Source organism: Diceros bicornis, chromosome 33, assembly GCF_020826845.1.
Source record: "Diceros bicornis minor isolate mBicDic1 chromosome 33, mDicBic1.mat.cur, whole genome shotgun sequence".
Lineage (NCBI taxonomy): Eukaryota > Metazoa > Chordata > Mammalia > Perissodactyla > Rhinocerotidae > Diceros > Diceros bicornis.
In genome coordinates, this window is record NC_080772.1 from 35,049,500 (window position 1) to 35,075,304 (window position 25,805).

At 36.2% G+C, this 25,805-nt stretch overlaps 1 protein-coding gene across 1 annotated transcript in view; it reads left to right on the forward strand.

Moving 5' to 3' along the window:
- RALYL (RALY RNA binding protein like) overlaps positions 1–2,711 on the forward strand; it is a 706,869-nt gene extending 704,158 nt beyond the window's left edge. Inside the window, exon 9 of the mRNA XM_058528955.1 lies at positions 1,756–2,711. Within this exon, the coding sequence (XP_058384938.1) occupies positions 1,756–1,773 (18 nt within the window). The 3' untranslated portion in view covers positions 1,774–2,711. The remainder of the gene's footprint in view (positions 1–1,755) is intronic.
- The last annotated feature ends 23,094 nt before the right edge of the window (positions 2,712–25,805 follow it).

Consider the following 25,805-nt stretch of genomic DNA (forward strand, 5'->3'; position numbering starts at 1 on the left):
TATTTATTTTTCCCCCCAAAGCCCCAGTAGATAGTTGTATGTCATAGCTGCACATCCTTCTAGTTGCTGCATGTGGGACGCGGCCTCAGCATGGCCGGAGAAGAGGTGTGTCGGTGCTCGCCCGGGATCCGAACCCGGGCCACCAGCAGCGGAGCGCACGTACTTAACCGCTAAGCCATGGGGCCGGCCCGAGATGTTTATATTCTTGAGTGTGAAAGTTGCATACCAGTGAAGAAAGAGAAAGTACCATCCAGGTTCATTGAGTTCCTTTCAACCAGTGATCTTGGCCAGGCATGAAATCTGGAACCGCAGATATCCAGAGCAATTCTCACCACCCCAACTGCCGTACCATCTTTTTCATAATCTCTATATCATGGGCCTCAAAACTTTAGTAAAAGGTCAATTACCTAATTCTCTGGTTACTCATACGAGTCAGCACTGTTGGAAGAGGCAGTCTGTGCATGCAGTCTTTCAGCTCCCACTCAGCCACACAAGAACAGGCCTGGAATACTTCCTTACCCAGAAGTAAAGAGCCCACACAGCCTGTATGTGTTATCGCCTTGTGTGGAAATATCTTAGCCTGTTTCAAGCTAAATGAGTGTTCCTTTGTTCTGCTTAAAAGTGTATGTCCAGGAATCCTCCTACTGCAGCCGAGAGAGAGAGACAGAGACAGAGACACAGAGAGAGAGAGAGATAGACACACAAAGAGAGAGAGAGAGAGACAGAGAGATACACAGAGAGAGAGAGATGCACAGGCCAATTGCCCTGCATAGGCTTCCAGGGGGACTCATCCAATGCTTGACTGAGTAATGTTTTCCTTGACAACTCTGATACCAAAATACAATGGACTGAAATGTTTAGAGTCCTCCCCTGGGAGTGCCCAGTGGTGCATGATATTCTGCTTTCTCAAGATGACTGATACAAGATGGTATGCTCCCCAGCAACTCCCATCCAAATCGAGACTTTGATTTGCATGATTTGACTCTTAAGACATATACATAGATTTTCCATCTAACTCCGAAAACACCTTTGAAGTTGGTGAGATAGTAGGTGTAATTGTATTTTTTAGCTGAATAGAAAGGCCTTGAACTTGATAGAATTCTAAGATAAATAAATGCCTTTCCCCACCACTGAAATCTTCCATTATTTTATCTTCATCTTCATCTTCGTATTCAATTTCTCAATTTAATTCTTCAACCAATTGAATTTGGGCTCCTCTATGGTGTTTCCAGCTCATAGTTGCACCCTGAGCCTTTCACTGCCCCTACTGCTTCTGGGTTTCTTCTTTTGCAACCAAGATGGCGTAACTCAGATCAGAGAGCTGTATTGGATTTTTCTTCCATCCTAGGTGCAAAAGGCTTAGGTCTGCACTGTTCAAAGCCTCTTACAGGGGAAAAATTTTCTGTGGTAACTCTTGTTAGGGACAGCAAAGATTCATGAGCAACTCACTTCTTTTCCCATAGCCTAGAACTTCAAGTGGTTCCCCTCTCACTTGACAAGAGCTCAGGTTGAAAAATAATTGCTGATCTCAAGTAGTAAATCAGCTGGATTCAAAAAAAAGCATAACGATAGAAATGTAAATAATTTTAGTATTGCCTACAAAAAAGTATCTAAGAACCTAAAGTTCTCAAAAGTATTTTTCCTAAAGGTCTAATTCTTTTTTCCTGTCTCCTGATTTAGCCTTAAAATTTAACTTATGTATATACATTCTATCAACAGTGAAACATAAATCTCTGTACTTTTTTCTTTTTTCAGTTTCTACAGATAAAGTGATCTGAAGTAATGAATACTGCCACAAAAGCAGAAAAGAGAAACTGTGACAACCCCCAGAAATGTGAAAGGAGGCTTCTTACTGGATTGCAACATCTTTGGTTCAATTTATATAAAAACCCAAATAAATAAAATGGACAGAATTGTTCAATTTTAGAAATTCCATTTCTTCTATGTTCTAAGCTCTATAATTGTCAGGTTTTTATGGTTTAGATTGTAAATGTGTTTTCCCCTTTGCTTAATTATGTTGGTTTGTTTTATTAAGTCTTAAAATGTAAAGGACATTTATGAATGGTAAGGGAGACACTGTATACAAATGTATATTTGTAAAAGCTATTTTTATGATTAGCATGTTTTACTGTTGATCATATATAAAGTCAGGTGATATTGCAATTCTATGTTTAAAGCTTATTTCCGACAGCCATGGAAGAAAAGATACATTGTATGCTAGTTTTTATAATTTATTTTTAGTTTATAGTTTAAAGTACTTCAGATCTTAAGGATAAAATACTTGAAAAGGTTATATTTCTGCCCTCTATAAGCACCATTTTTATTAATAAAGAATGCGAATATTTCAGATGTGATTTAATAGTTAAAGGGCTGTTGGTTTGACCTGTGATTAAACTGAGCGTTCTCTGCTCAACGGAGAGGAAATGACCCAATTATTACCCAATAATTCAGTCTGGGTAGGAGATCCCATGGACAGGTTTTAGTGCCAAAAAAGGTGAGGACTACATTGGCAAGGAAAAGATTGTCTTGTCTTTGGATCCAAAAGTTTAAATTAGGTCATACATCACTTCATTTCATCTCCTATTACCAGGAACTCTCCATTCCCAAGCATTGCAAGTGTTTTCCAGATGCTCTTAGCTGTTGTCTTGTGCTGTGGAAATGGAAGAAACCATCTCCACAGACTGTAGGAGAACTCAGTGTATAATTTCTTAATAAATACTGTTTCTTTTAAAACAAAGTTGGTGTGTATCTTTCCTTTGGGGTGCACTTAGTTTTAATATTCAGTTTGAGCTTTTTATGTCACTGTAATGCCACAAAATCAGTGCAATAATAAAAGCAGCATAGGTTTACTAACATGTATATGATATGTTCTATATGCTCACACTTTTCATGGAGTGACTTGTATTCTGGAACAGATTAATTTGCCATTGTAAGGGAGGGAAAAATATTCCTCTATCCTCTGGTTTCTTCTGGCTGGTCAAAGAATTAAACTGACATGAGATAGAATAGCAGCAAATCAAACAAAGTTTAATAACATGTGTACATGGGAGAAACCCAGAAAAACCAAGTAACTCACCAAAATGGCCGAAGCCACCACCTTAAATACCATCTTCAGCTAAAGACACAGGAGGATGTTGAGGGTAGTAATTTGGGACTTCAAAGGGAAGAAGGCAATTCACATGGAGAGGGAAAAGAAAGTGTTTGGTAAACAAATGTTTCCATGCCTTGTAGAGACAATGAGACATGGAGAGGACTTGGATCACATGGGCCTTGCTAGGTTCCTCCCTGTCTACAATGCCTAATTCATATTACACTATAGTTATCTATGGTGACAGCTCCTTGCTGGAACAGGCCTTCTATCCTAAATTCTTTTAGGGAGTTGGGGGAAAGGTCGAAGTTTCTTCTTGAATCTTTTGTTCTTAAAAATACTCAAGCCAAAGACACACACTGGGAGGTAGTATGATCCCCCCACCATATAATAGAAAGCCACACAGCCCTCAGCCCCTGACAGAGGTCAACCTCGAGCTTACATTTCTAGAAGGCATATTTTTCATCCAAATATAGAATTTTAAGTATATATTTCAGAATAGAAAGCAAAACTACCTCAACAGAAGCATTCATGCTCTGGCAGACTAAAAGCTGGCAGCCAAGTGACTGCAAGCTCCTTATTAAGGAGCAGAGAGACAACTTGTGATGTCACCAAGAACACTTAGTGAGATGAAGGCCTCCTTTTTTCCAAGAAACTGAGGAGAGTCTAAAATCACCCTTGGTATGTTTTCTTATTTTTCTATTTTAATTTCTTTCAGGTAATTTATCTTTTTTCTCTAGGTCTTTCAAATATAAGCTCATGAAAAATTGTACAATTTCCTCCCATAAAGGTTACCAAAAACGAAAATTATGAAAAAAAATTAAAAATTTGCACACTAGAAGCTAGGGTCTGCATCGGGAATGTACTTCCCTTTTAAGGAAATATGAAAACCGTAACGTGGTACACTATTTTTGATGGCCATAATGAGTAATGGAGAATTTGTGACTGCCATGATTGGATCCTGAAGCTGAAAAAAACCCTGTATATGGGTCTATAAGAGAATAAAATCAGCAGTGATTTCTTGGATTTCTGCCAAATAGATATATTTGCCTATGATGATCTGATGCTCCAGAAAGAAAGTGTTTGCAGGTACTGAGTATTAGGAAAATACACATGTGGATATTTTTTCTGACTTGACATTTGTCTGCCTCATAGTATCCCATAAACAGTGTAGCATTTATAATCTGGCATTATCATAAATTAAGAGTTTCATACTTTCCCAGATGTTCGTTAACTATTCTCAATGTAAAATGAATCATTAAAATGTATAAAATAATTCTTTGTTATTGAACTTAATTTTCTCCACCCAGGCCTTGAAGTATGAATCCATGAGTCTTCCCCTTTATTCTTTACCCATTTCTGGCTTAAGAATTTCTTTTGATGACAAAGATGGAATAAAATATATACCAGATCAACAAAGTATAGATTGTTTGGAATTATAATCCGTGGAGGTTTAGTTCAATAACTTAAAAGGAAGCTTTTAAGAGATGAGGAGGAGGAGTATGGAATTCTTCTGACTCCAAACAACATCAGTCTCATAGAAAAAAAAAAAATGCTAAGGGAAAGTAAAGGGGCATTACTTGCTGCATTCAGTTCAAGAAAAATATGGAAAAATAGGCCCACTACTTGGGAAGTTAGGTAAACTAGTCACCGGTGACAATGTGAAGGGGAAAGTACCAATTTTGCTTCCATCTTCTTCAAGAAAATAATAGTTTTCAAAGCAGGAATACACAACAAAATAAGATAGAAATGAAGCAGAAGATAAATCAAGAGGGGGCTCTTTTAAATGTATTAAAGCTCAGAGAACAGGAGTTACAAATGCAAATACCTATGGACTATGGAAGGCTGAAAAGAAATATAAATGCAAGAAACAGGCATGAAGCAAGTTAGTCAACATTAAATGCAACCGTGCCGATGAGGAATGAGGAGACAGCCAAGTTTCAGTTCCAAGTGGCAGCCTGATTCAGAAATGTAGACCTGGATTGGCCAGGCTTCCTGAGTTTTCAAGAGAAGGTAGACATCCAGAGTTTTAAGTGAGATGTCCTATTTTCTTTTGTTTTGTTTTAGGATGAATCTGAAGATGAATGAAGCCACATCTGTGATTTGTATATAGGATTTAATAGTTGTAAAACTTAAAAAAATAAAATCACAGCAACGAGGAACAACAAATTTAGGATTATCTCTGGTGAGAAAAAGAAGGGAGAATAGAATAGATGTATTCTTTAACATCTTTAATATTTAATGTATTAGGAAAAATATTTGAATCAAATGTTTTGAATCACACAAGTATCAAAGGTTAAGGTTTGATAAAACTTGAGTGTCAGTTACACTAGTGTTCTTTATATTTTCTCTATGTTGTTTTTGTAGGCTTAAAATACTTCATAATAACAAAAGTAAGTAACATATCTTAATGTTCACACACAGGTAGATGTACATATTGATGATATAGAGATGTGGGTCATATAAGTAGCATATATAGAGGTAAAAATTTAAATCTTTGGATCCATTGGAAGTCTGCATGTTTGTGATCTACCTTTTCTAGAGATGTTCAGGTTCCTAGAAAAGCATATGCTTTAGAGAAAGAGAGGTGCACTCCTCTAACTTTCAAAGCCATTCTTACAGAGGAGGAATTTACAAGTGAATTTCTTATTTGTTATTGAAAAAGCTTCCTATCGGCCCTTGAGATATATAGAACCACTCTAGGAATCTAAATATGGTTCATGGGAGAATTTGGGGTGCCTGAGCCTGCAAAATGGTCCCCACGTTTATCTGCTTCATCTGTAAGAATAAGGACTCTGCCTTCTCTATTTTTGTATCCTGTAAAAATGGTGCCTTGTACATAGCAGGTTATTTCTCCATAAATGTTTGGAGAATTAAGTGAAACAAGATATGTTCTGGGTTTTTACTTTATTATAAAAAATTTTAAAAGCTATGATTTGTTAAGCAACTACTATGTACTGATGGGGAAGCAATCAGCATCTAAGCAATGAGAGTCAATCAGGAAATCCCACCTGCCCTTCTGATTGCAAATAGAAGACACGATAAGTGTATGAGCAAAGGAAAAAATCGACATGAGATATATCAAAAATAAACTACATTATATAGAAGAGGAAATATTTCATTCAAGATTACGAAAATGGTCAGATCTCTAAAAATATCTTTTTCATAAAAGAGGAGAATATTTTTTAAACAGTCATTCTGTGTTTTAGAAAGAAAAGTACAAGACATTGAGACCTTAATAAAATTTGAGCAGAGACAGTTTAGAAAGAGCCAATCTAAAGGCAGATACTTTTTAAATTAAAAAAACAATAAAATTAAAGAAACCCCAAAACAAAATAATCAAAAGTGAACTTTATACTTCAGAACATCAAATAATTGTTATAGAGAACAAATTTAAGAAACTTCCATATATTATAGAGTAAAATTAAAGCGAACATATAAAAAAGATAATGTTAAACACTGAGGACAGAGAAAGAAGATCCAACATAAGCATCACAGGTGATCCTCAGGAAGAAACAGAACAAAAGGAAAACTTGTGAAAATCAGACATAATTGAAGAAAACTTTTGACCTGAGTAAAAAGACAGATCAAAAGCCTCACCTTATTCTCAGAAATCCTAATTTTATAAGAAAATCCAACATTACTTATAGAAAAAAATAGAAAATTTAAAAATAAACAAACGACAAAACTGAGAAAGTTCTCAAACCGTCTCTCCAAAAAGGGAAAGCTGCAGCTCTGATTGGAAAAAGGTTATGCTCAAAAGTGCTGCATCCAGCAAACCTGCACTTAATGTGTGAAGGCACCAGTGGAGCATCTCAGAGATCTATAGACTCAGGCATGTACCATTCACGCTGAATTCCTAGAAACATTTGGAACAATATACCTGAAGATGTTATACCACAGGACTTCAAAAAATAGAAACAAAAATGCAAGAGAAATTTATAGAACAAATACCTAATGATGACCATCGAATTCAATAAATCATAGAGTTGCATATAAATAGTTGTTGCAATGATATTTATAAAATGAAATATAAAAATAGCAAACAAAACATTCCTAAAAACATGATTTACATGTAAATATAATTGTTTCTGAACAACAGCCTGCTTTTATACTTCCAGATTGAGTTAATACAATTGATTAGGAGAGGACAAGAGAATAAAATGTGTTAAATGCTTCATCCCACATAGGTCTATTCACTTAACACATAAGGATGTAGCGTCCATTATATGCCAGGGATTCTTCTAGGTCCTTAGGTTACATCAGTGAACAAAACAGACAAAAACCCTCAGTCTTGGTGAAGCTTATGATCCAGTGTGTCAAGTCTATATTTATATAAAGGTAATCACTAATAGAATTAGAAACAATATATACCTTACAAGTTCTCAAAGATGACAAAATCAAGCATGACGTTGTCTGCACCCCAAAAAGAAAGAAAGAAAGAAAGAGAGAAAGAAGAATGAAAGGAAGAAAGGAAGGAGGGAAGGAAGGAGGGGAGGAAGGAAGGAAAGAAGGAAAGAAAAAGAACAAGGGAGAGAAGGGAGGGGAAGGGAAGGAGGGAGGGGAGAAGGGAGGAAGGCAGGCAGACAGGCAACAGAATGTGAAGCAAAGTATTTCGTTAAATGTCTAAACAGAGAATGAGAATTTATTGTTTAAAACAATAAATGAAGATAAGTTAAACCACCCTATGGTTGGTAAAAACCATATGCCACCTATGAGTGGCAAAAACAACAAATATTGGGCTAGCAATATCTGTGATGTGCTTCTTAGAAGAGTCATAAGAAAAATAATATTAAAAAATTAAAAATGAAAGGATAAATTCAAAAAAACACTTCAAATTCAGAGGTTTTGAGAATGTTACCTATTAAATATTCAAAGAACGGTTCATTTCCTTGCTGTGAAATCCATTTCAAGACACAAGAAAAGGACCTGAATCTACCCAATTCATTTTATGAAGCTGCTATGACTCTCATATAAAAACTTGACAAAAAAAGTAACACCTAAACCCTAAATATAGATAACTCGTCAATGTAGATGCAAAAATCTGAAATAAATAAAAATACTAGTATAAAAAAATCAGCAAAATATAAAAGATCCTCCATGATCAAATAAGGCTTCACAAGAAAAATTCACACATTCTCACACACATACACACTTATGCCTGTACACCCATGCAAACACACACACACACACAGAAACCTACATGCATCTTAAAACAACATTCCACTTCATACTGAAAAAAAAAGTCACAATTGCACTTGCATTTATTCTAACTTCTATTTCTAACTTAATTCTAGAAGAGGAAGCTAGTGCAGTAAAGCAAGAAACAGAAATGAATAGTATGATATCTGGAAAGGATGAGAACATTTTTTGTTTGGATAGGATGTGCTTATCAAGCTCTAAGGCCCAAGAAAGTAAGAACAAACACTATTAGGCTTAATAATGAATTTAAAACATTTTTAAATGTTTTAAAATTTCATCCAATGAAAGTAAAAACTTATAAAGATTTGTAATATATAAATAATAACTATGGAAAATATACTGAAAAATATTCCACTTTACAATGTTAAAATACTTAGGAATAAGCTCAATAAGAAATGCACAAACCTACATAGCACATACCGGAAAATTTTATTCATGGAATAAAAGATGTGGATATATGAATAGGTATGAGATGTTCCTTGGTGGTGGGTTTGAAGTTATAAAAAAAACCAATCCTTTGTATGTTAATTCAATATAAATTTTTCCCTAAGCCGCAAAGATCTTGTTCACTCCTTTGGCTTAATGCCATTTTATAGGCTCATGAGTCTCAAAAGTGTACTTATAGCCCTGACCTCTCATTTTGCACAGCCAACTTCTCATTGGACAGTTTCGCTTGAATGTCTCACAAGCATCTCAAACTTAACTCTTGTTTTCCACCTAAAATGGATCCTATTTCTAGAGTACCCATCTCTGTAAAAGGCACCTCTATCTACTGATTTACTAAACCAAGAAACATAGGAGTTTCTAGATTTCTTCTCTCTCACCTCCCACCTCTATTCTCCCACTACATTTTGTTGCTTCTACCTCCAAATATACCCTGAAACTCTGTCCTTTTCTCAATTACATCTCCAATATTCCAGAACTCACCTCCTAATTTACCTCCTTACTTCCACTCTACCTGTAGCTCCATCTAAAAGTCATCTTTTTTAAATGTCAATGTAAATTGCTACCCCTTTATTTAAAAACTCAGCATCTCAAAGCCCTTATCATTACCCAGGAGGCTCTGCATGTCTAGCCCAGCTGACCTCTCCTGCCTCTTCTCTCTGTTCCTTCAACACAGGGGCATCTTTTGCACTTGAGGACTATGCCTTTGCTAGTCCCATGTCTAGAATTCTCTCCCTCCATCTCTTCATAAGGCCTGCATGTACCTGTTCACCAGTTTTCGACTTAAGGGTTAATACCATTCTGAATGAGCTCTCCCCCACTCTCTGCCCTAACCCCACTATTCTTTATCAAAACATGTTGACTGTTTGTTTCATGGTACTTCCTGATTTGTATTTAGGTACTTTATCATTTTACTACCTGCCTTTCTGACTAAATTGTGGGTCTTGAGAAGAGTAGGGTTTTAGTCTGTTTTCTTCACCACCCGCCATCTTGCTCAGTGCCTTGTACATAGTAGGAAAGCAATGATAATATCAATGAAATTTGTACTTTAATGGAACTCTTGTTTATTCTAAATTCCATCTGGACCAATAATAAATAAAATAAATAACAAATAAAAGTAATAATAAACAAAAGAATTTCGAAGGAAAGCAACGAAAAAAGGAGAACTTGCCATCTCATTACAATAACAATTAAACCAGAGTGTTAAGAAATCAAAGAAAAAAAAAAAGGAAAGGAAAAAAAATAGCAGACAAGTCTTTGAGTAGATCACCCTAGAAAGATCCTCTTACATATAAGAACATTTAACAAGAGTATTTATTATATCATGAAAATGGTACAATATTTAGTAATATGCCTGGAACTATTATTTGAGTGCTTTTAAAAAATACATAAAATTTAATAAATTAAAAGTTTACTTTTAGAGTTAATATTTTTAATTAAATTTTATAAACATCTTGTTTAATATCTTAACTAACACTATTCCTTCTCTGGATGGAGAACTTCCTATGCATAAAAGCAACAAGAACACACAAGGGAAATGATTTTATTACAAAAAAATTGAACCTCTATAAGTCAATTATATCAAACAAACAAACGACAAGAAGTTTTGAACATTTAAGACTAATATCCTTAATTTGTAAAAAGGTCAAAAGGATAAAAAATCTTCAAGTACATCAATAGATATCTGGACAAATTTGCAAAACCTGACAGTCTTTCCGTCATCACCAGCTAGCTGGAAACAAGGATATTGTTTAAGGTCGCCTGGTCAGCGGCCCCTTCTGGAAGAGGATATGGCCTTGCTAATGATGTGTTTGGCTCAGGAACCAGGATACCTCCATATTTGTCCATATAATCTTGTAGGAAAGTTGTTACTATGATTCTTTAGCAGTGGTGACGTAATCCTGAGTATAACAGAAACTGGTAAAGTGATAATTCTGTGTCTTTCTCGCCTCTGGAACAACTCTATGATCATCCGTGAGTGTAGTGAAAAACCCTACAATCACTAACCCCACAGGGGATGAGGATTGATGAGAAAGTTGCGTGGAGACACGTTGCATCTGCTTCTGCTCAGTGTAGCCATCTCTTTTCTGATAAATTCTGTACCCTTGGCCAGACCGGGACTTTATAGAAGTCTCTTCTGACTAATCTATATCACAATGACAATACTGCAATGACTACATAGCTAATAAACATAGGATCGCAAATTAAAGTAACATTGAGATTCTGTTTAAGAACCATAAAAACAGCAAATATTGGAGCATGATAATATTCAGTTGCAGTTAGGAGGTAGTCGGGGTTAAACTCTGAAATTCTTATATTTAAGTACTCCCATAAAATGCTAGTGGGAGTATTAATTGGCAAACTTTCTGGAAATGAATTTGACAATATATCCCAGTATGCTTAAGAGCATTCACAAATTGTATACTCATTAAAATTGTAACTATGAAGAATTTCTAACGACATGATGGAAAATTTAGGATTAAGGAAGGATATACAGGATTACTTCACCCTTACAAAGACAAAGTTGCATTGAGAAAACAGTTGTGGGATTATAAATGATTTTTTCTTTGTCTTGACACTTTTCTGCACTTTCTTGTTTAAGTCTTGGTAACTGGACGATGGTGTTATCGTTTATAGAAATGAGTGAATCAAGAAGAGATTGGGAGAAAGATCATGTATTTGAATTTAGACATGTTGGGTTTTTGCTACTATCAACACGCAGTGTGAAATTTCCTAGCACGAAGTGGACTAAATATCATGAAAATTGCCAGGAATTAGAGTGTTGTTTTGGAAGTCATCCAGAGAAACATCATGGAAAACTGAGGGAATGAACGAAACCTTCAATGAATTGAAAACAGAGAAGGCAAGGGGCTAACCTCTTGAAATCTTACCAGCAGGAATGGCAGTGGCAGAGAAATTGGAGATCAAATAGAGAGAGATGTGCCTGCTGTATCCTTACTACGTGTATTAGGAGTACATGTTGGTCTCACTAAACCAAAAGCCTTCGTATTAAGCCCACGGATGGTCATATTATAATATCAGTGCAACTGGAGTAACTGATGGGAGAAAGCATAATCAGCAGACTTCAACTTGTTAAGTTGTTGTAGGTATTCCTATTTTTGAGATGAAGCCCCTCCCACCCCCATTAGGGACACAGCAAACAGTGTTTCTTAATTAGTATAGATAGCAATGACCGCTTACCCATCAGCTCACACCCTCTCTTCGTTGATCCGTCTTTGACTCTTAGCCCTGAATTCCTACTTCCTAATTTCCCTCTGGAAGCCATTCAACCCTCAGGGTTGACCTTGTGGAGAAAAAGACCTGATTCACTGGTGATCAAGGCTGAATTAAGGGATAGAAGCAGAAGTCAACACAATAAGTCAAAAATCCATAAAATGTGCTAAAGTGATTTATTGGAAGTGGAATAAAGATAACATTTTATTTACCATGACTTCTCTTGAAAAGAGAACTGTCTGCAATTGGAAGGATTATTATGATCTGTCTCTTGGGCTCAAATAATGCCAGTAATAAAGGAGAGGGGGATGGAATCCTATTAATTCAGATCTTTTGTTCTGTTCAAGGAGAATTTAAACAAGGGTTCAAACTCCAGATATCCTTCTCCATTCTTCTTTTGTTCACCTTCATATCAACGCACACACATGCATACACATACACAATTGTGTCAAAGAGATCTTTAATGGCCAACTATTTTAAAATGTCCAAAATTATTATCCTGCCCCAGGCTAAAAGCCTACACCACCTAAAGGATCTACTCTATAGGTAAAACCAGCCCTATGAAAGATATACTCTCCCTGCTTATTTCAGTCATCAATGATATGTGAAATAACCTGAAATCTGCTCAAAATAAGTCCTCTAAATACGATCATGCCCACAACACTATCCCACATCCCAGTGATCTAATGCAAAGCTCCTTTTCAAGTTAAGGCTGAACGCCTTTGGAGGAAGGCCATTCACCGCTTTGAAAATCTTCTAGTATCTGTTGAATAGCATTGCCCCTATTTGAGCCAGACTAATTTAAAAAGTTTAGAAAGAACAGTCCCATTCAGAGCCACTCATCCCCCTCAACGTCACTTCTCTCTGATCGCCTCCCAACAGACAAACAGAGCATCTGAGATTAGCTTTGCTGCCAATTTTCTGTTCCAGTGAAAGCAGCTTTGATGTAAAAATCCTCTCTGGAATAGTAATTTTTCTTTATGCATTGTGTTCTGATTATGTTATTTTTAGATATCTTAAAAATTCTAGTTTTAGTCTTATACTCGGGAGAAAGTATTATTAACTTTTTAATGATTTTTGTTTGTTAGGCGCTGAGGCCGGAGGCACCTGTTCTTTATTGACAAATAGAAAAAAATATGGGGCCACTGTCATTGTCTTTTGACAATTTATCCTAAGTCTATGTAGAAGATTGGCTTTCTCTTTAGCTTTCCTGAATTATGCTTGCTAATGCGTTCAATTCCTTCCTGACAACTGTAGGATTCAAAGCAATTCAAATGAGATTAGTTCATTGTGGTTAATACAAAAAGCTTTATCTTCTAAAAAGTGTCAAAACTATTATCAAAAACTCCCAGAAACCAAATGCATTTTTACTGACCTTTATTCAATGTGATACTTTCTCTTTTACCTTGCTCTGCAGACTAACTGGCAATGCGGTGCAAGTTACTCAGCCTGGCATTTAAAAAATTCCCTTTATCCTTTTGGTACATTTTCAATTTGTTAGTCTGCAACATTCTCCATTAAATACGATATAGATTCTTGCCATCTAAATCTCTCTAATGCACAGATATGATCACATCACTTTCCTTATTTTTTTAAAAAAAATAATTTACATTACATTTTAAAATCTGGATGACTTGTCATTACCTAAATACTCAATCCAGCATTTAAGGTCCGGAGTGATCTGGAACCAACATACACATCTGGCCTTCTCTTTTCCTACTTCCCTCCATGTAGGCAAAACGTTGTTGGCAAAACAAACACCTTTAGTCTCTCTTTCGGTAGAATTAAACAAATATTTAAAATATTTACAGAATATCCACTATAACTTATACACTATTCTGGCTAGAAAACCTCTACCTGCTCCGGGAGCTGCCAATGCTCTTAATCCCCGCCTCTCTCATTTACATTTAACAAAACTATGTATGTGCATATGCATTTATATCCACCCCATTTCACTAGGATTTAGGTGGGTACTGTTTATTCATTCACTCCTTCACTTAATACACGTTTATGGAGTGCATCCTGCAGACACAAAGGCTAGTAAGACATCTATGTTTTTGAGAATTCACAATCTAAGGAGGTTGACAGAAACATAAACAAATGAGTAAAACACCAAGTGACACTTTTGTGCTTTCTCTGACGGTTGTGCCAGCAGAGCCTTCCCTCCCTCTGAGGAATCAGGAACCCACACGAGCCAGACATGGATCACCAAGAGGGAAAACTGCACACAGCCTGGCTCCCGGGATCAATAGGCGTCTCCTGGTTGGGTTGTTCGTTCGTGTTCTCACTGATGTGTAGCAGGTCTGGGGATGCTGTTTCAACTCTCCTCTTAGGACCCCATTCTCATTCTCGTCCTTTATATCTGGTTTAAGCACAACCTATATATCTAACTTCACTTTAGATGCTGATGAAGGTCACCTTTCATGCTGTTCATGGAGATGCAGATCCAAAGAATAAAGCATGGATTATCAAAAACCTATCAATAATTTCAATACTGCAGTTAAGAAAAACTTTTCTGAGGCTAAATTGTGTCCAACTATACTTTATTGTCTTATTAATGTCATTAGTAAAGCTCATTGATTATATACAATAAACTAAATTAAACATTCATTTCATTATAGTCAATAAAAGTTGACTCTTTCGAAAGTTCGGATAGCTGGGAAATATTAAATTTTCTCTTTCCCATATGTCAATCAAATTGTCATTTTTATTTTTATATGTAACTTACACAGAGCAACTAGGCTTTTTTCAATGAGCATTTATTGAACATCTATTGCATGGAAATCCTTACCTGATGGAAGAATACTGAAAAGTAGTTCAAAGCAGAATTCAAGCTATAGCCTCAAGCAAAAATAAAATAAATAAGAAGGGCTTTTTCCAATTTGGCTTCTAGAAAAAGGGCTTCCCTTTCTATGCCTGCGGAGTAGGAGAGCCAAGGGTATAAATGCTTGATACCCTGAAATAGATCTGTCAGGAAAGAGATCCAGCTGCTACCTGAAACAAAAGAGTAGTCAAAAAGGATCTGAAGCTGTCTGAATGCTCACTTCTGAAAACCCCAAATTTATTACAGAAGACCTCACAACTGGGAAGGACTTAGGATGGCTCAGTTCAATCACGTTCAGCTCAGCTTGCTTACCTCCCAGGATTCGGGAATGACAGTTTTAGCAAGTGTTAGGGAACGTTGAGGTAAATGCCTCGTGACTCTTTGGGAGGTTCCACATTGAGGCAGGTCATTCCAACACAGACGGTGTTGAGGAGTAGGTCTAATTATGAGGAGTAGGTCTAATTATGAGGAGTAGGTCTAATTATGAAGCAAAATGATATGTGAGGTGCCTATTTTTGGTGGATTAATAACACAAGTCATCACGTAAAATGTTGTTTTTCTTCATTGCAACTACCTCAGTACAAGCTACAAGCCTTGGATCAGCATATGTTTGCAAAGTAGTGACTGGGCTCCAACTACTTTTTTTTGTTTATTATTTCCAAGAAGCAGCTTCTCCAGTCCATATCTACCAACACAAGTTTGACAGGCAGTGTGAGAAATGAAAACTGCAGGATTTGGGAAGATATGTGTTCTCATAGAACCTGTACTGGTAGATACATGAAGTCTGGAGAGAAGGGTAAATGTGAGAATGGGAATTCTGAGGAAATGTGAGAGCAAAGCAGGCTATTCTTTGTTTCCTTTCCCGTCCAGCTCTCAGCCTTTCCTGGGACAGTCCCCAATGAGCTCTTCTTAGAAGTTTAGGAGTATCTGTGATCAGGAGAAAGCTATTCCATTCTTTAAGCTTTTTGAAACATCTTCCTAATGAGACTGATGTCAACATAGCATTCTTCTGATTCAGAGAGAGCTGTAGATGTTAGCTGGGGGCATGACTCAAATTATAGCCAAAAGACAAGCTCACTAAGCAAAGGGAAGGGCTCCTTTTGTATCTGAAGCTTCATAGAAACTTCCATGTTAGAAAGCTGCATGGACAATCGGTAGCTCATCCAGAAGTCACCAAGTATAGCCAGCATCACATATTGCCTATGCCAAGAGCGTAGATTGTATGGACTTTTGAAGCCACGCAGAGATAGCAACAAGCAAGTCCAAGGGCATAGGAAGGACTCCTCCATTCCCTGTCCCACCCTAACTTATCTAAGGCTTATCTGTGTATGTTCTGCCTGGCTTATGAGCAACTCAGAGGAAGAGAATGGGAAAGGAATTCCAGCTGAGCTTTGTGAGAGCAACTGACTTAAATAAAGATGCTTAAATATGGCAGACGAACCTTTGGATTGGACTAAGTACTGAGAGATAAAAATTAATTTTCTGCTGCTAAGAAGACATAGGGACTCAAGGACAACAAAAAATATGTTCAATTATAAAATAGAATCCCACTTTTTCATTTCTGAGATTTATAGTCTGTCAAAACCACAAACACTATGATAATAATATCTAATTTGTCTACCTTGTATACAAGAATCTTAAATGAGGTAATCAGAGAAGATTCAACTAGTCCAGTCTCTGAAATAGAAATTACCTGGAGGGATTATTTTAGGCCAGATTTCTTGAAACTATAAAATGAATTGGTAAGAAAGTGAAAAATTAAATGAAATGAAAATTATTCTTCCATAGGATACAGCTATTTTAAACATAATTGTATTAAAAATTTAAAAATATGGTGTAACAGTTCTAATATTAATTTCCAGATATCTCTATGCTAAATTTTTTGTTAAAATAACTTGTATTCAAATATTTATTCATTCTATTCATCAACTCATTCCATGTATTACTATGAGGCACCAAGACTATATACAAACTATAGAGACATAGTCTTTGCCTGGATGGATCCTGTGGGCTGATAAGGAGATAAATATGTACACACATAACTATAATAAAGTGTGATAAATGCAAGTACAATAGTGAATGAGGTGTAGTGGTAGTACAAACTCAGTTTGGATTGGGACTGTTAGAGAAGACGAGCCAGGTAGAAAAGGAGACAACTGGCAAGCAGTAGAAAAACCTATGAAGGTTGGCAACAATGGCATTTCTAGGGAATTGTACAAGAATAGGGATAACTTGCATTTGGTCTGTGTGGCACTTCTATGCTTGTCTCCAGGGAAGCCTGGAGCCGTAGTACTGACCCTTTGATCAAGAAAGGAACAAATTGGGGGCCAGCCCCATGGCATAGTGGTTAAGTTCAGTGCATTCCACTTTGGTGGCCCGGGTTCGCAGGTTTGGATCCTTGGAGTGGACCTACACCACTTGTAAGCCATGCTGTGGTGGCGACCCACGTATAAAGTAGAGGAAGATTGGCACAGATGTTAGTTCAAGGATAATCTTCCATGAGAAGAAAAAGAAAGAAAAGAAGGAAGGGAGGGAGGGAGGAAGGAACGAAGGAAGGAAGGAAGGAAGAAATAGATTATATAAGCCAGTAACTAAAATGTGCTGCTTAAAATCTGAAACTCCTCGAGACACTCTGTATTAGCTTGTCTACATTGTTTACTGAAAATGAATAGACTTCTGCTTCCAGCCAAGATGGGGTAACAGGGATTGGAACTAAAAATCTGACAAAATATATGAAACGACAGCTTTTAAGACATTGAACATAGCTAAATAAAGGACAGGGATCCCTGAGATAGAGGAAACAGATGAGGCAAGTCCTACAATTTCCCCATCTTACTGTCTGGAGACAGTTTCTAGGTGGTGGGAAGGAGGGGGAACCCAGGCAAAACCCTGAGCGAGCCTACCTGAGTTGAAAACGTGGAGCTAGGAGTTCAGGAAAGCCAAGACAGCTGTCGTTTACAGAGCAATGTACAGGAGAGGCAAGAGCTGCACAGAGAGAGAACTCCAGAGATCATCAGAGGTTCTTCCTTGAGTCTGAGTTGAGTGCTGATCAGCACTTGCATATGAGGGAACTACCTGGGTTTTAAGAAGAACCACCCAAAAACGGGACAGGCCTGGAAATCTCAGAGTTCCAGGAATAGTACCAGTACCCAACTATCACCGTGGGAAATGTCATAATTCACTGGATATTAGTTACAGTATTAAAAAAGATCTTAACTCCACCATGGGGAAAAACTAGCCCTAGAGTAAATGCTGCTCTGGTGCCACCTAACAAAGCTTAAAACAAGACCAAAAACATCAAACTGTTTTCTGACATTGAATCAGAAATCATCAGGCACATAAAGGACAGAAGATATGACGTATAATGAGGAGAAAAATGAATCAATTGAAACTGAACCAAAATGATACAGATGATAGAATTGGTAGGCAGGGACATCATAACAGTTATTATAGTGTATTCCTTACTATCAAGAAGCTTGAAGAAATTTGAATGTGGTAAGTAGAGACATGGGGGATATTTTTAAATACTCAAATTAAACTTCTAGAAGTGAAAAAATACAATGTCTGAGATGAAAAATATATCAGATGGGATTAACAGCAGATTAGGCATGGCAGGAGAAAAGATTAGTGAGTTTGAATTCATATCAATGGAAACTATCCAACATTTTCATATGTTATAAAAAAAGGATAGATTAATAGTCTGCACCTCGTTTAACCAGTTACGTAGTCTGGTTTTAGCTCCGTGTCCGTGAATGGCTTTAGCTACATGACCAGTGGCTTATAAAATACCCCACAATAAACTTGTCCATTGGCACCTCTGAGACCAACATATCTTATATTCTCTTTGTGGTTCACAACCTGAAGGTAAAGCAAATCTTGTGCAAAGAAGGAGCCCTGTGGGCTGTACCTGGAAGTTTCACACCTCTCTGATATTTATCCACAGATATCTTTATCTTTCCCCTGCTATGCCATATCTTTTATCTTTGTTAAAGTCTTGCATGAATATACTCCGTGTAGTTTTGTGTTCAACTATATGACACTGTGTAATTGCAGGAAAATATACAGTTTTTTGAGGAAGTAGATTATGGTCAATAATAACATGATAATTTAAGGTGGGGTGAAGGAAAGACAGAAATGGATTGCATTTCTGTGTTTCTTGTATGGGAATAGAATGAAACTTAAGAGAGGCAAGATAGTGAGGTAGATGAAGATACGGACCCTAGGGTCACAACGCCTCTGTCTATTTCCTAGCTGTGTGACCTTGAGCAAATTGTTTGTCTTTTCTGTACCTTAATTTCCTCATCAGTGTCTGGCAAATCTGGCAAATAGTAAACACTATAGGAATATGTGTTATTAATTTGACTCATTTCTACCCATAGGCTCACTGGGGTCTGAAAAATATCCCTACTATATTAGTTTTACTAATTAATAATATTATCCTTAAGATTTGGATTAGATATTTATTCTAAAAACCAAAATCAAAATAAGAAAATGATAACAAAGAAGATTGTTTGTCATAGTGAATAAAGTATCTTTTATCTCCAAATCTTTGACTCTCATACAGTTATTTTCTAACCAGTAAACATCAATTTTTAAAAAGCAATTTTTGTCAGCAGGCCTACATAGAATTGATATAGGCTTCAATAAATTAAATACTTATTTTTTACCTTAAATAATGTAAAAGCAAATGTATTTAGAATAGAGTTATAGAAAATACTCTGGAATGAATAAAGAAAGAAAATTGAACAATTCTTGGGGAGAACAAAGCAATACGGTGAAATAAATCTCTCCCTTTAAATAACTAAATACACTTAGAATCATCTACTGTATTTTGGATGACTGCAGAAGGAAAGGAAAGACACAGATTAATTTGTATTATTATATTAGCCCAGAGTTTTTGAATATTAGTCAGTCATTGCTACCTGCTTCACTAGCTCAATTGCTTATCTATGTACGTCAAGTTGTTAACACACTCACGGTAAATTTAATACTATTTCTTAATTTCAACTGTAAGGAGGTCAATAGAGTTTGCATTTTAAAACAAACTGCCTTCAAAGCACACTTTGGAAGTGAAAAATGCTAATTATAATTAATAAAAACATAATTTATTAGAGAGTTTATTTAGAGAGAGTGACAGAATGAGTCATCTTGGTCAAGAACTGTGAAAGTTCTCAAGTTTTACTCTAACAAGTTAGCCTGTTACAATTTTACTGTTATTGACAGAAGACACAAGACTCCCGGCTCAGAGACAAGGGACTTTTTATTACTTACAGCACAACAAGCAGTGTGAGCTTCGCGTTTGTCAGTTCCCCTTGCCTCAAGTTCTGACAATGAGTAGGGGCCCAGGTAGATGCTGCACATACAGTCAGCTGTGTCACAGCTGAGGAACCCTAAGCTTAGGGAACCCAAATCTTTCATCAAAGCTGCAAGAAAACTTGCTCTTTGCCATCAAGGGAGCCACTTTTACTATACTGGACAGTAAGAAAGTCCACCCTTTGCTCTGGAGAGAGACAATATTTCTATCTTTCAAAGCTGTTCCCTACACACGCGTCCTAGGAAAGATAGTCCAGAACACAGGCTGTCAGTGCCTCTGCTTGCAAGACATCCATAGACAAATTGTACCCATGGAAAAATGTCTCCCAGCAATCCTGTAGGATATTTTATCTTTCTAACTGTCTACCTTCCATTTTGCCCAATTAATTAAGTATATTGGTTGGATCTCAAATGAAGATGACATAATTCAAAGTGGGAAACAAAGGCAGAACCTGACCCATGATCCTGTTCTGTCACCATCATGCCCCCTCTTCTCTGCTTCTATGCACCACATCTGATCAGTTCTTCAGTCGCAATTAGCATTCCTACAATGAACATTAGTTTTGACATATTGTCAAAACTGCGGATGCTTCATTCTTCTACCCACTGCAGTTATGGTCAGGGCAGCAGCAGAAGGAGGCAAGGCCAGGGAAATAATGGTGGCATCTATGGAGGAGATTATGGGAAGAGATGGCGGCTAAGGCAATGGAAGCCAGATGACAATAGCTGAAGAAATGGTGGCTGAGCAAGGTAATGGACACATTATCAGCCTTCATCTAACTCCCAGAAGGTAAATAAGGAGACAATGAAAAAGGAGATATAAGTAAAATGCACAGTGTATCATATGATGTGCACTTTCTGGTGATGACTTTTATCCCTCCTATGACAATGAAAACTTCTACTGCAGAAGAGTGTGTGCTTGACATTATATCACTGGGTATTCTCTGGACAGAAAATATGCAGTGGGCATGCTGGACACCGTAACTACCCAGCATAACCACTGGAGATGAACCCTTCAGGACATCAGGTCTAATCTCCTATTTGATACAAGAATCCCCTCTGCAACACCTGTCAAATGATCATTTGGTTTTGTTTGAACAATTCTGTTGCCAGAGAGAGCACTATTACAATTCCCTAAAAAACACCTTCATACACCTTTATTTTAGACATTTGTGCTCAACATTTTGTAAGACAGATTCCTAGAAGAGGAACTACTGAGTAAAGGAACATGCACATTTCACGTTGATAGCTACTAATAAACTGTGCATACACGTAAACATAAAAACACCTGCTGTACTGATTTACATGATTTGCGTGGCAGTCACAGGGAGATAGATTACAACTCAGACTCAGAAAGAATATTCTAATAGTTCAACCAATTCCACACACATCAATTTACTTTGGTTTAGATAAGTATTTAAAGAGGAGATTGGAGAACTTCTGGTTATAGCTCTGACATGTAAAAACTTGGCAGTCATCACTCCCATTTTTACAATGAGAAAAGAGCTAAACAAACTAACAAGTCACAACTTTTCTTAGACTCACTGGAGAATACAGGTCACAGGGCAAACCACCAGTCCAAAATCTGGAGAAAGAGGTAGATACCAAGAATCACAGCCAAGACCAGTTTACCTGGAGAAGCCTCTGCAACCATAAACTGGTAGGAACACTTGTTGGGTAACTTTGACTAATTGCCGGAAGCTGAGTGTAGAATAGCATGAGAGTGAGAAACTCCTGGGGGCCCAGTCTTAAGGAGCCACTCTTTCGTGGGTTTTACCTCCAGGAACCCCACCAGGTTTTCAAGATGGAGATCTGAAACAAGTCCTGTTGTGTTTTCAGCAGAGAGAGGTGAAATTAACCATTTGGAAATAGACCCAAAGCAGTCTTGATAACAAAGACCTGTTCTCCAAAGAAAATGACTTTACAAGAGCCTTATTTATTTGGAGGAAGGGCAATTAGCCAATTCAGCTCCCTCTAGACCGTCTATCTCTCTTAACAGGAGGCAAATAATGGCTAAGAAACATGCTTGAAGTGAGTCCAGGGACTCAGCCCACCAAAGATTGAGATTTAATCATAAGATCATAGAACGCTTCTCCTCCCTCATATCTTACCACCACATCAGCAGAGCTCCAGTATTATAACAGTGGATTACAATGCAAAAAGTTGCAAGACACAGACTTTAAGGAGGAGTACTTAGGGAAATCAAAATATAAAAGAGAAGGGAAAAAAAATACAGGGCATTGATGAAGCCTCTGACAACTACAGCTACAGTTAACATTAAATACAGACCAGCTCCTCAACAGAGTAAGACAAAACCTGACGCTAATGGCCTATTGACTTTAGTTCCTGTTGCTCAATACTCCAAGTCTGAGTCGCAACAAAAAAAATTACAAGACATACTAAAAGGCAAGAAAAAACACAATCTGAAGAGATAAAGCAAGCCTCAGAACCAGACTCAGATATGACGGAATTTTGAATTATCATATGGGAAATTTATAATAATTTTGATTATTATGTTAAGGCTTCTAATGGAAAAAAATAGACAACTTGCAAGAACAAATGGATAATGTGAGCAGAAAGTTGAAAGCTCTAAGAAAGACTCAAAAGAAAATGCTGTAAATTGAGAACACCATAACAGAAGTAAAGAATGCCTTTAATGGGCCCGTCAGTAGAATGGAGACGGCTGAAGAAAGAATCAGTGAGCTTGAAGGCAAGTCAGTCAATAGGAACTTCCCATGAAAAGCAAAGAGAAAAAAACGGAAAAAAAAAAAAAAGAACAGAATATCTAAGACTGTGGGACAATTACAAAAGATGTAATATAGATGTAATGGGAATAGAAGAAGGAGAGAGAGTCAGAAAAGATATTTGAAGAAATAACGGCAGACTATTTTTCAAAGTTAATGAGACACCAAACCACAGATCCAGTAATCTCAGAAACTACCAAGAAGGATAAATGTCAAAAGTATTTATCCTAAGTATATACTATTCAAACTACAGAAAACCAAAAAACAAAGAGAAAGTCTTGAAAGAGCCAGAGAAAAATAGTGCCTTACCTATAGAGGAACAAGAATAAGAATTACACAGGACTTCTCATCAGAAACCATACAAGCAAGAAGACTGTTGAGTGAAATGGTTAAAGTGTTGAAAGAAAAAACCCACCAACCTAAAATTCTATATCCAGTAAAATTATCCATCAAAAGTAAAGGAGAAATAGGCTTTCTCAGACAAACAAAAAAGAATTTTGTCACCAGTAGACCTGACCAGCAAGAAACGTCAAAAGAATTTCTTCAAAAAGAAAGAAAATAATAAATGTCAGAAACTCTCATTTACATAAAGGAAGAGCATTAGAGAAGGAATAAAGATAAAATATTGTCTGTCTTTTTCTTAATTGATCAAAGAGATAACTGTTCAAAGCAATAATAGTAACAACGCATTGAGTGTTATAGCATTAAGTGAAATGAATGACAACAATGTTATAAGGGATGAGAGGGGGGAATTGGGAATACTCTGTTATAAGGTATGCACACTATCAACACAGTGGCATAGTGTTATTTAAAAATTGACTTAGATTAGTTGTAAAAGTACATTGAAAATATTAAGCCAATCACTAAAGAAATACTTAAAAGTAGTATAACTGATTATATTAAGAGAGAAGGTAAAATAGAACAATAAACAATGCTCAGTTAACACCAGAGAAGGCAGAAAAAGAGATGAATATTTAAAAAAGAAATAAATAGCAAATGCAATGAATATAAAACAGTTACAAACATGATAAACATTAATACAACTATAATAATAATCAGTTTAAATGTGAATTGTCTAAATATACCAATTAAAAGCAGAGATGGTTAGAGTGGATAAATAAGCAACACCCAAGTCCATGTATCTAGAAGAAAGTCACTTTAAATATAAAGACATAGGTTAAAAGTTATAGGATGAAGAAAGAGATATCACGCAGACACTAATCAAAGAAAGCAGGAGTAGCTGTATTAATTTCAGACACAGGAGACTTCAGAACAAGGAAAGTTATCAGAGGTGAAGAAGGGTGTTACATAGTGATGAAGGGCTCAATTCTCCAAGCAGACCTAACAATCCTTAGTATGTATGCATCTAATGACAAAGTGTCAAAATACTTGAGGCAAAAACTGAAAGAACTCCAGCAAGATTAGACAAATCCAGTATTATAGTTGGAGACTTCAACACCTCTCTTCCAGTAATTCATTTAGATGCAGCAGGCAGAAAATCAGTAAATATATAGTTGAAATGAACAGCACCATTAATAAATTGGATGTTGACTTTATGGAATATTTCATCCAACAGCAGCAGAATACACATTCTTCTAGAGCTCACATGGAACATTCACCAAAATAGAGAACATTTTGGGTCATAGAACACATCTTTAAAAATTTAAAAGAATAGAAATCATATGTTTTCAGAAGAATAGAATTAAATTAAAAATCATCAACAGAAAGATGCAAAATCCCAAAACATTTAAAAAAAAAAACCCACACACTTCTAAGTAAAAAATGGATCAAAGAAGATGTCTCAAAAGAGATTTAAAAATATTTTGAACAAAATGAAAATTAAAATATATTTTATCAAAGGTAGTGGGATGCTGTGACAGCAGTGCTTAGAGGGAAACTTAGCATCAAATGTATATATTAAGAAAGAATAAAGATTTAAAACAAATCATCTAAGCTTCCACCTTAGGCAACTAGAGAAAGAAGAGTAGCAGAAGAAAAGAAGTAATGAAAATTAGAATAGAAATCATTGAAATTGAAAACAAGAAATCAACAGAGGAAGTCAATGAAACCAGAAGCTGGTTCTCTAAATGATTAACAACTAGCCAGGATACACAAGAAAATAAGAAAGAAGACATAAATTACTAATGTCAGTGATGAATTAGGGGTTATGGTCACTACTGACCTAATGGACACTTAATAAGAATTGGAACTCATAAATAATTATAACAAAGTCACAAAATACAAAGTTAATATACCAAAGTCAATTTTTTTCCTTATACCAACAATTAACAACTGGAATTCAAAATTAAAAACACAATACCATATATATTAGCATCAAAAATGAAATAGGTATAAATCTAACAAAATATGTACAGGATCTATATGTGGAAAACTATAATGAAAGACATTAAATTTTTAAATGATCAGGGAAATCAAATAAAATCTAAATAAATGGAGAGATATTCCATATTCATGAATCAGAAGACTCACTATTGGTAAGATATCAGTTCTTCCAAACTAGATCTATAGATTCAACATAGTCTCAATTAATATTCCAGGACATTATTTGGTGGATATTGACAAACCGATTCTAAACTTTATACAGGAAGGCAAAATACCCAGAATAGTCAACACAGATACTGAAGAAGAAGAACAAAGTTGGAAAGCAGACAATATCCAACTTCAAGACTTACTATAAAGCTACAGTCACCAAGATAGTGTGGTATTGGTGAAAGAATAGACAAATAGAGCAATGGGACAAAATGGAAAACCCAGAAATAGAATCATACAAATATAGTCAAGTGATCTTTGACAAAGATGCAAAGGTAATTCAATGGAGCAAGGATAGTCTTTCAATAAATGGTGCTGGAACAATTGGACATCCATTTGCAAAAAAAAAAAAAAAAAAGAATCTAGTCAAAATAGATCATAGAACTAAATGTAAAACGCAATCTTA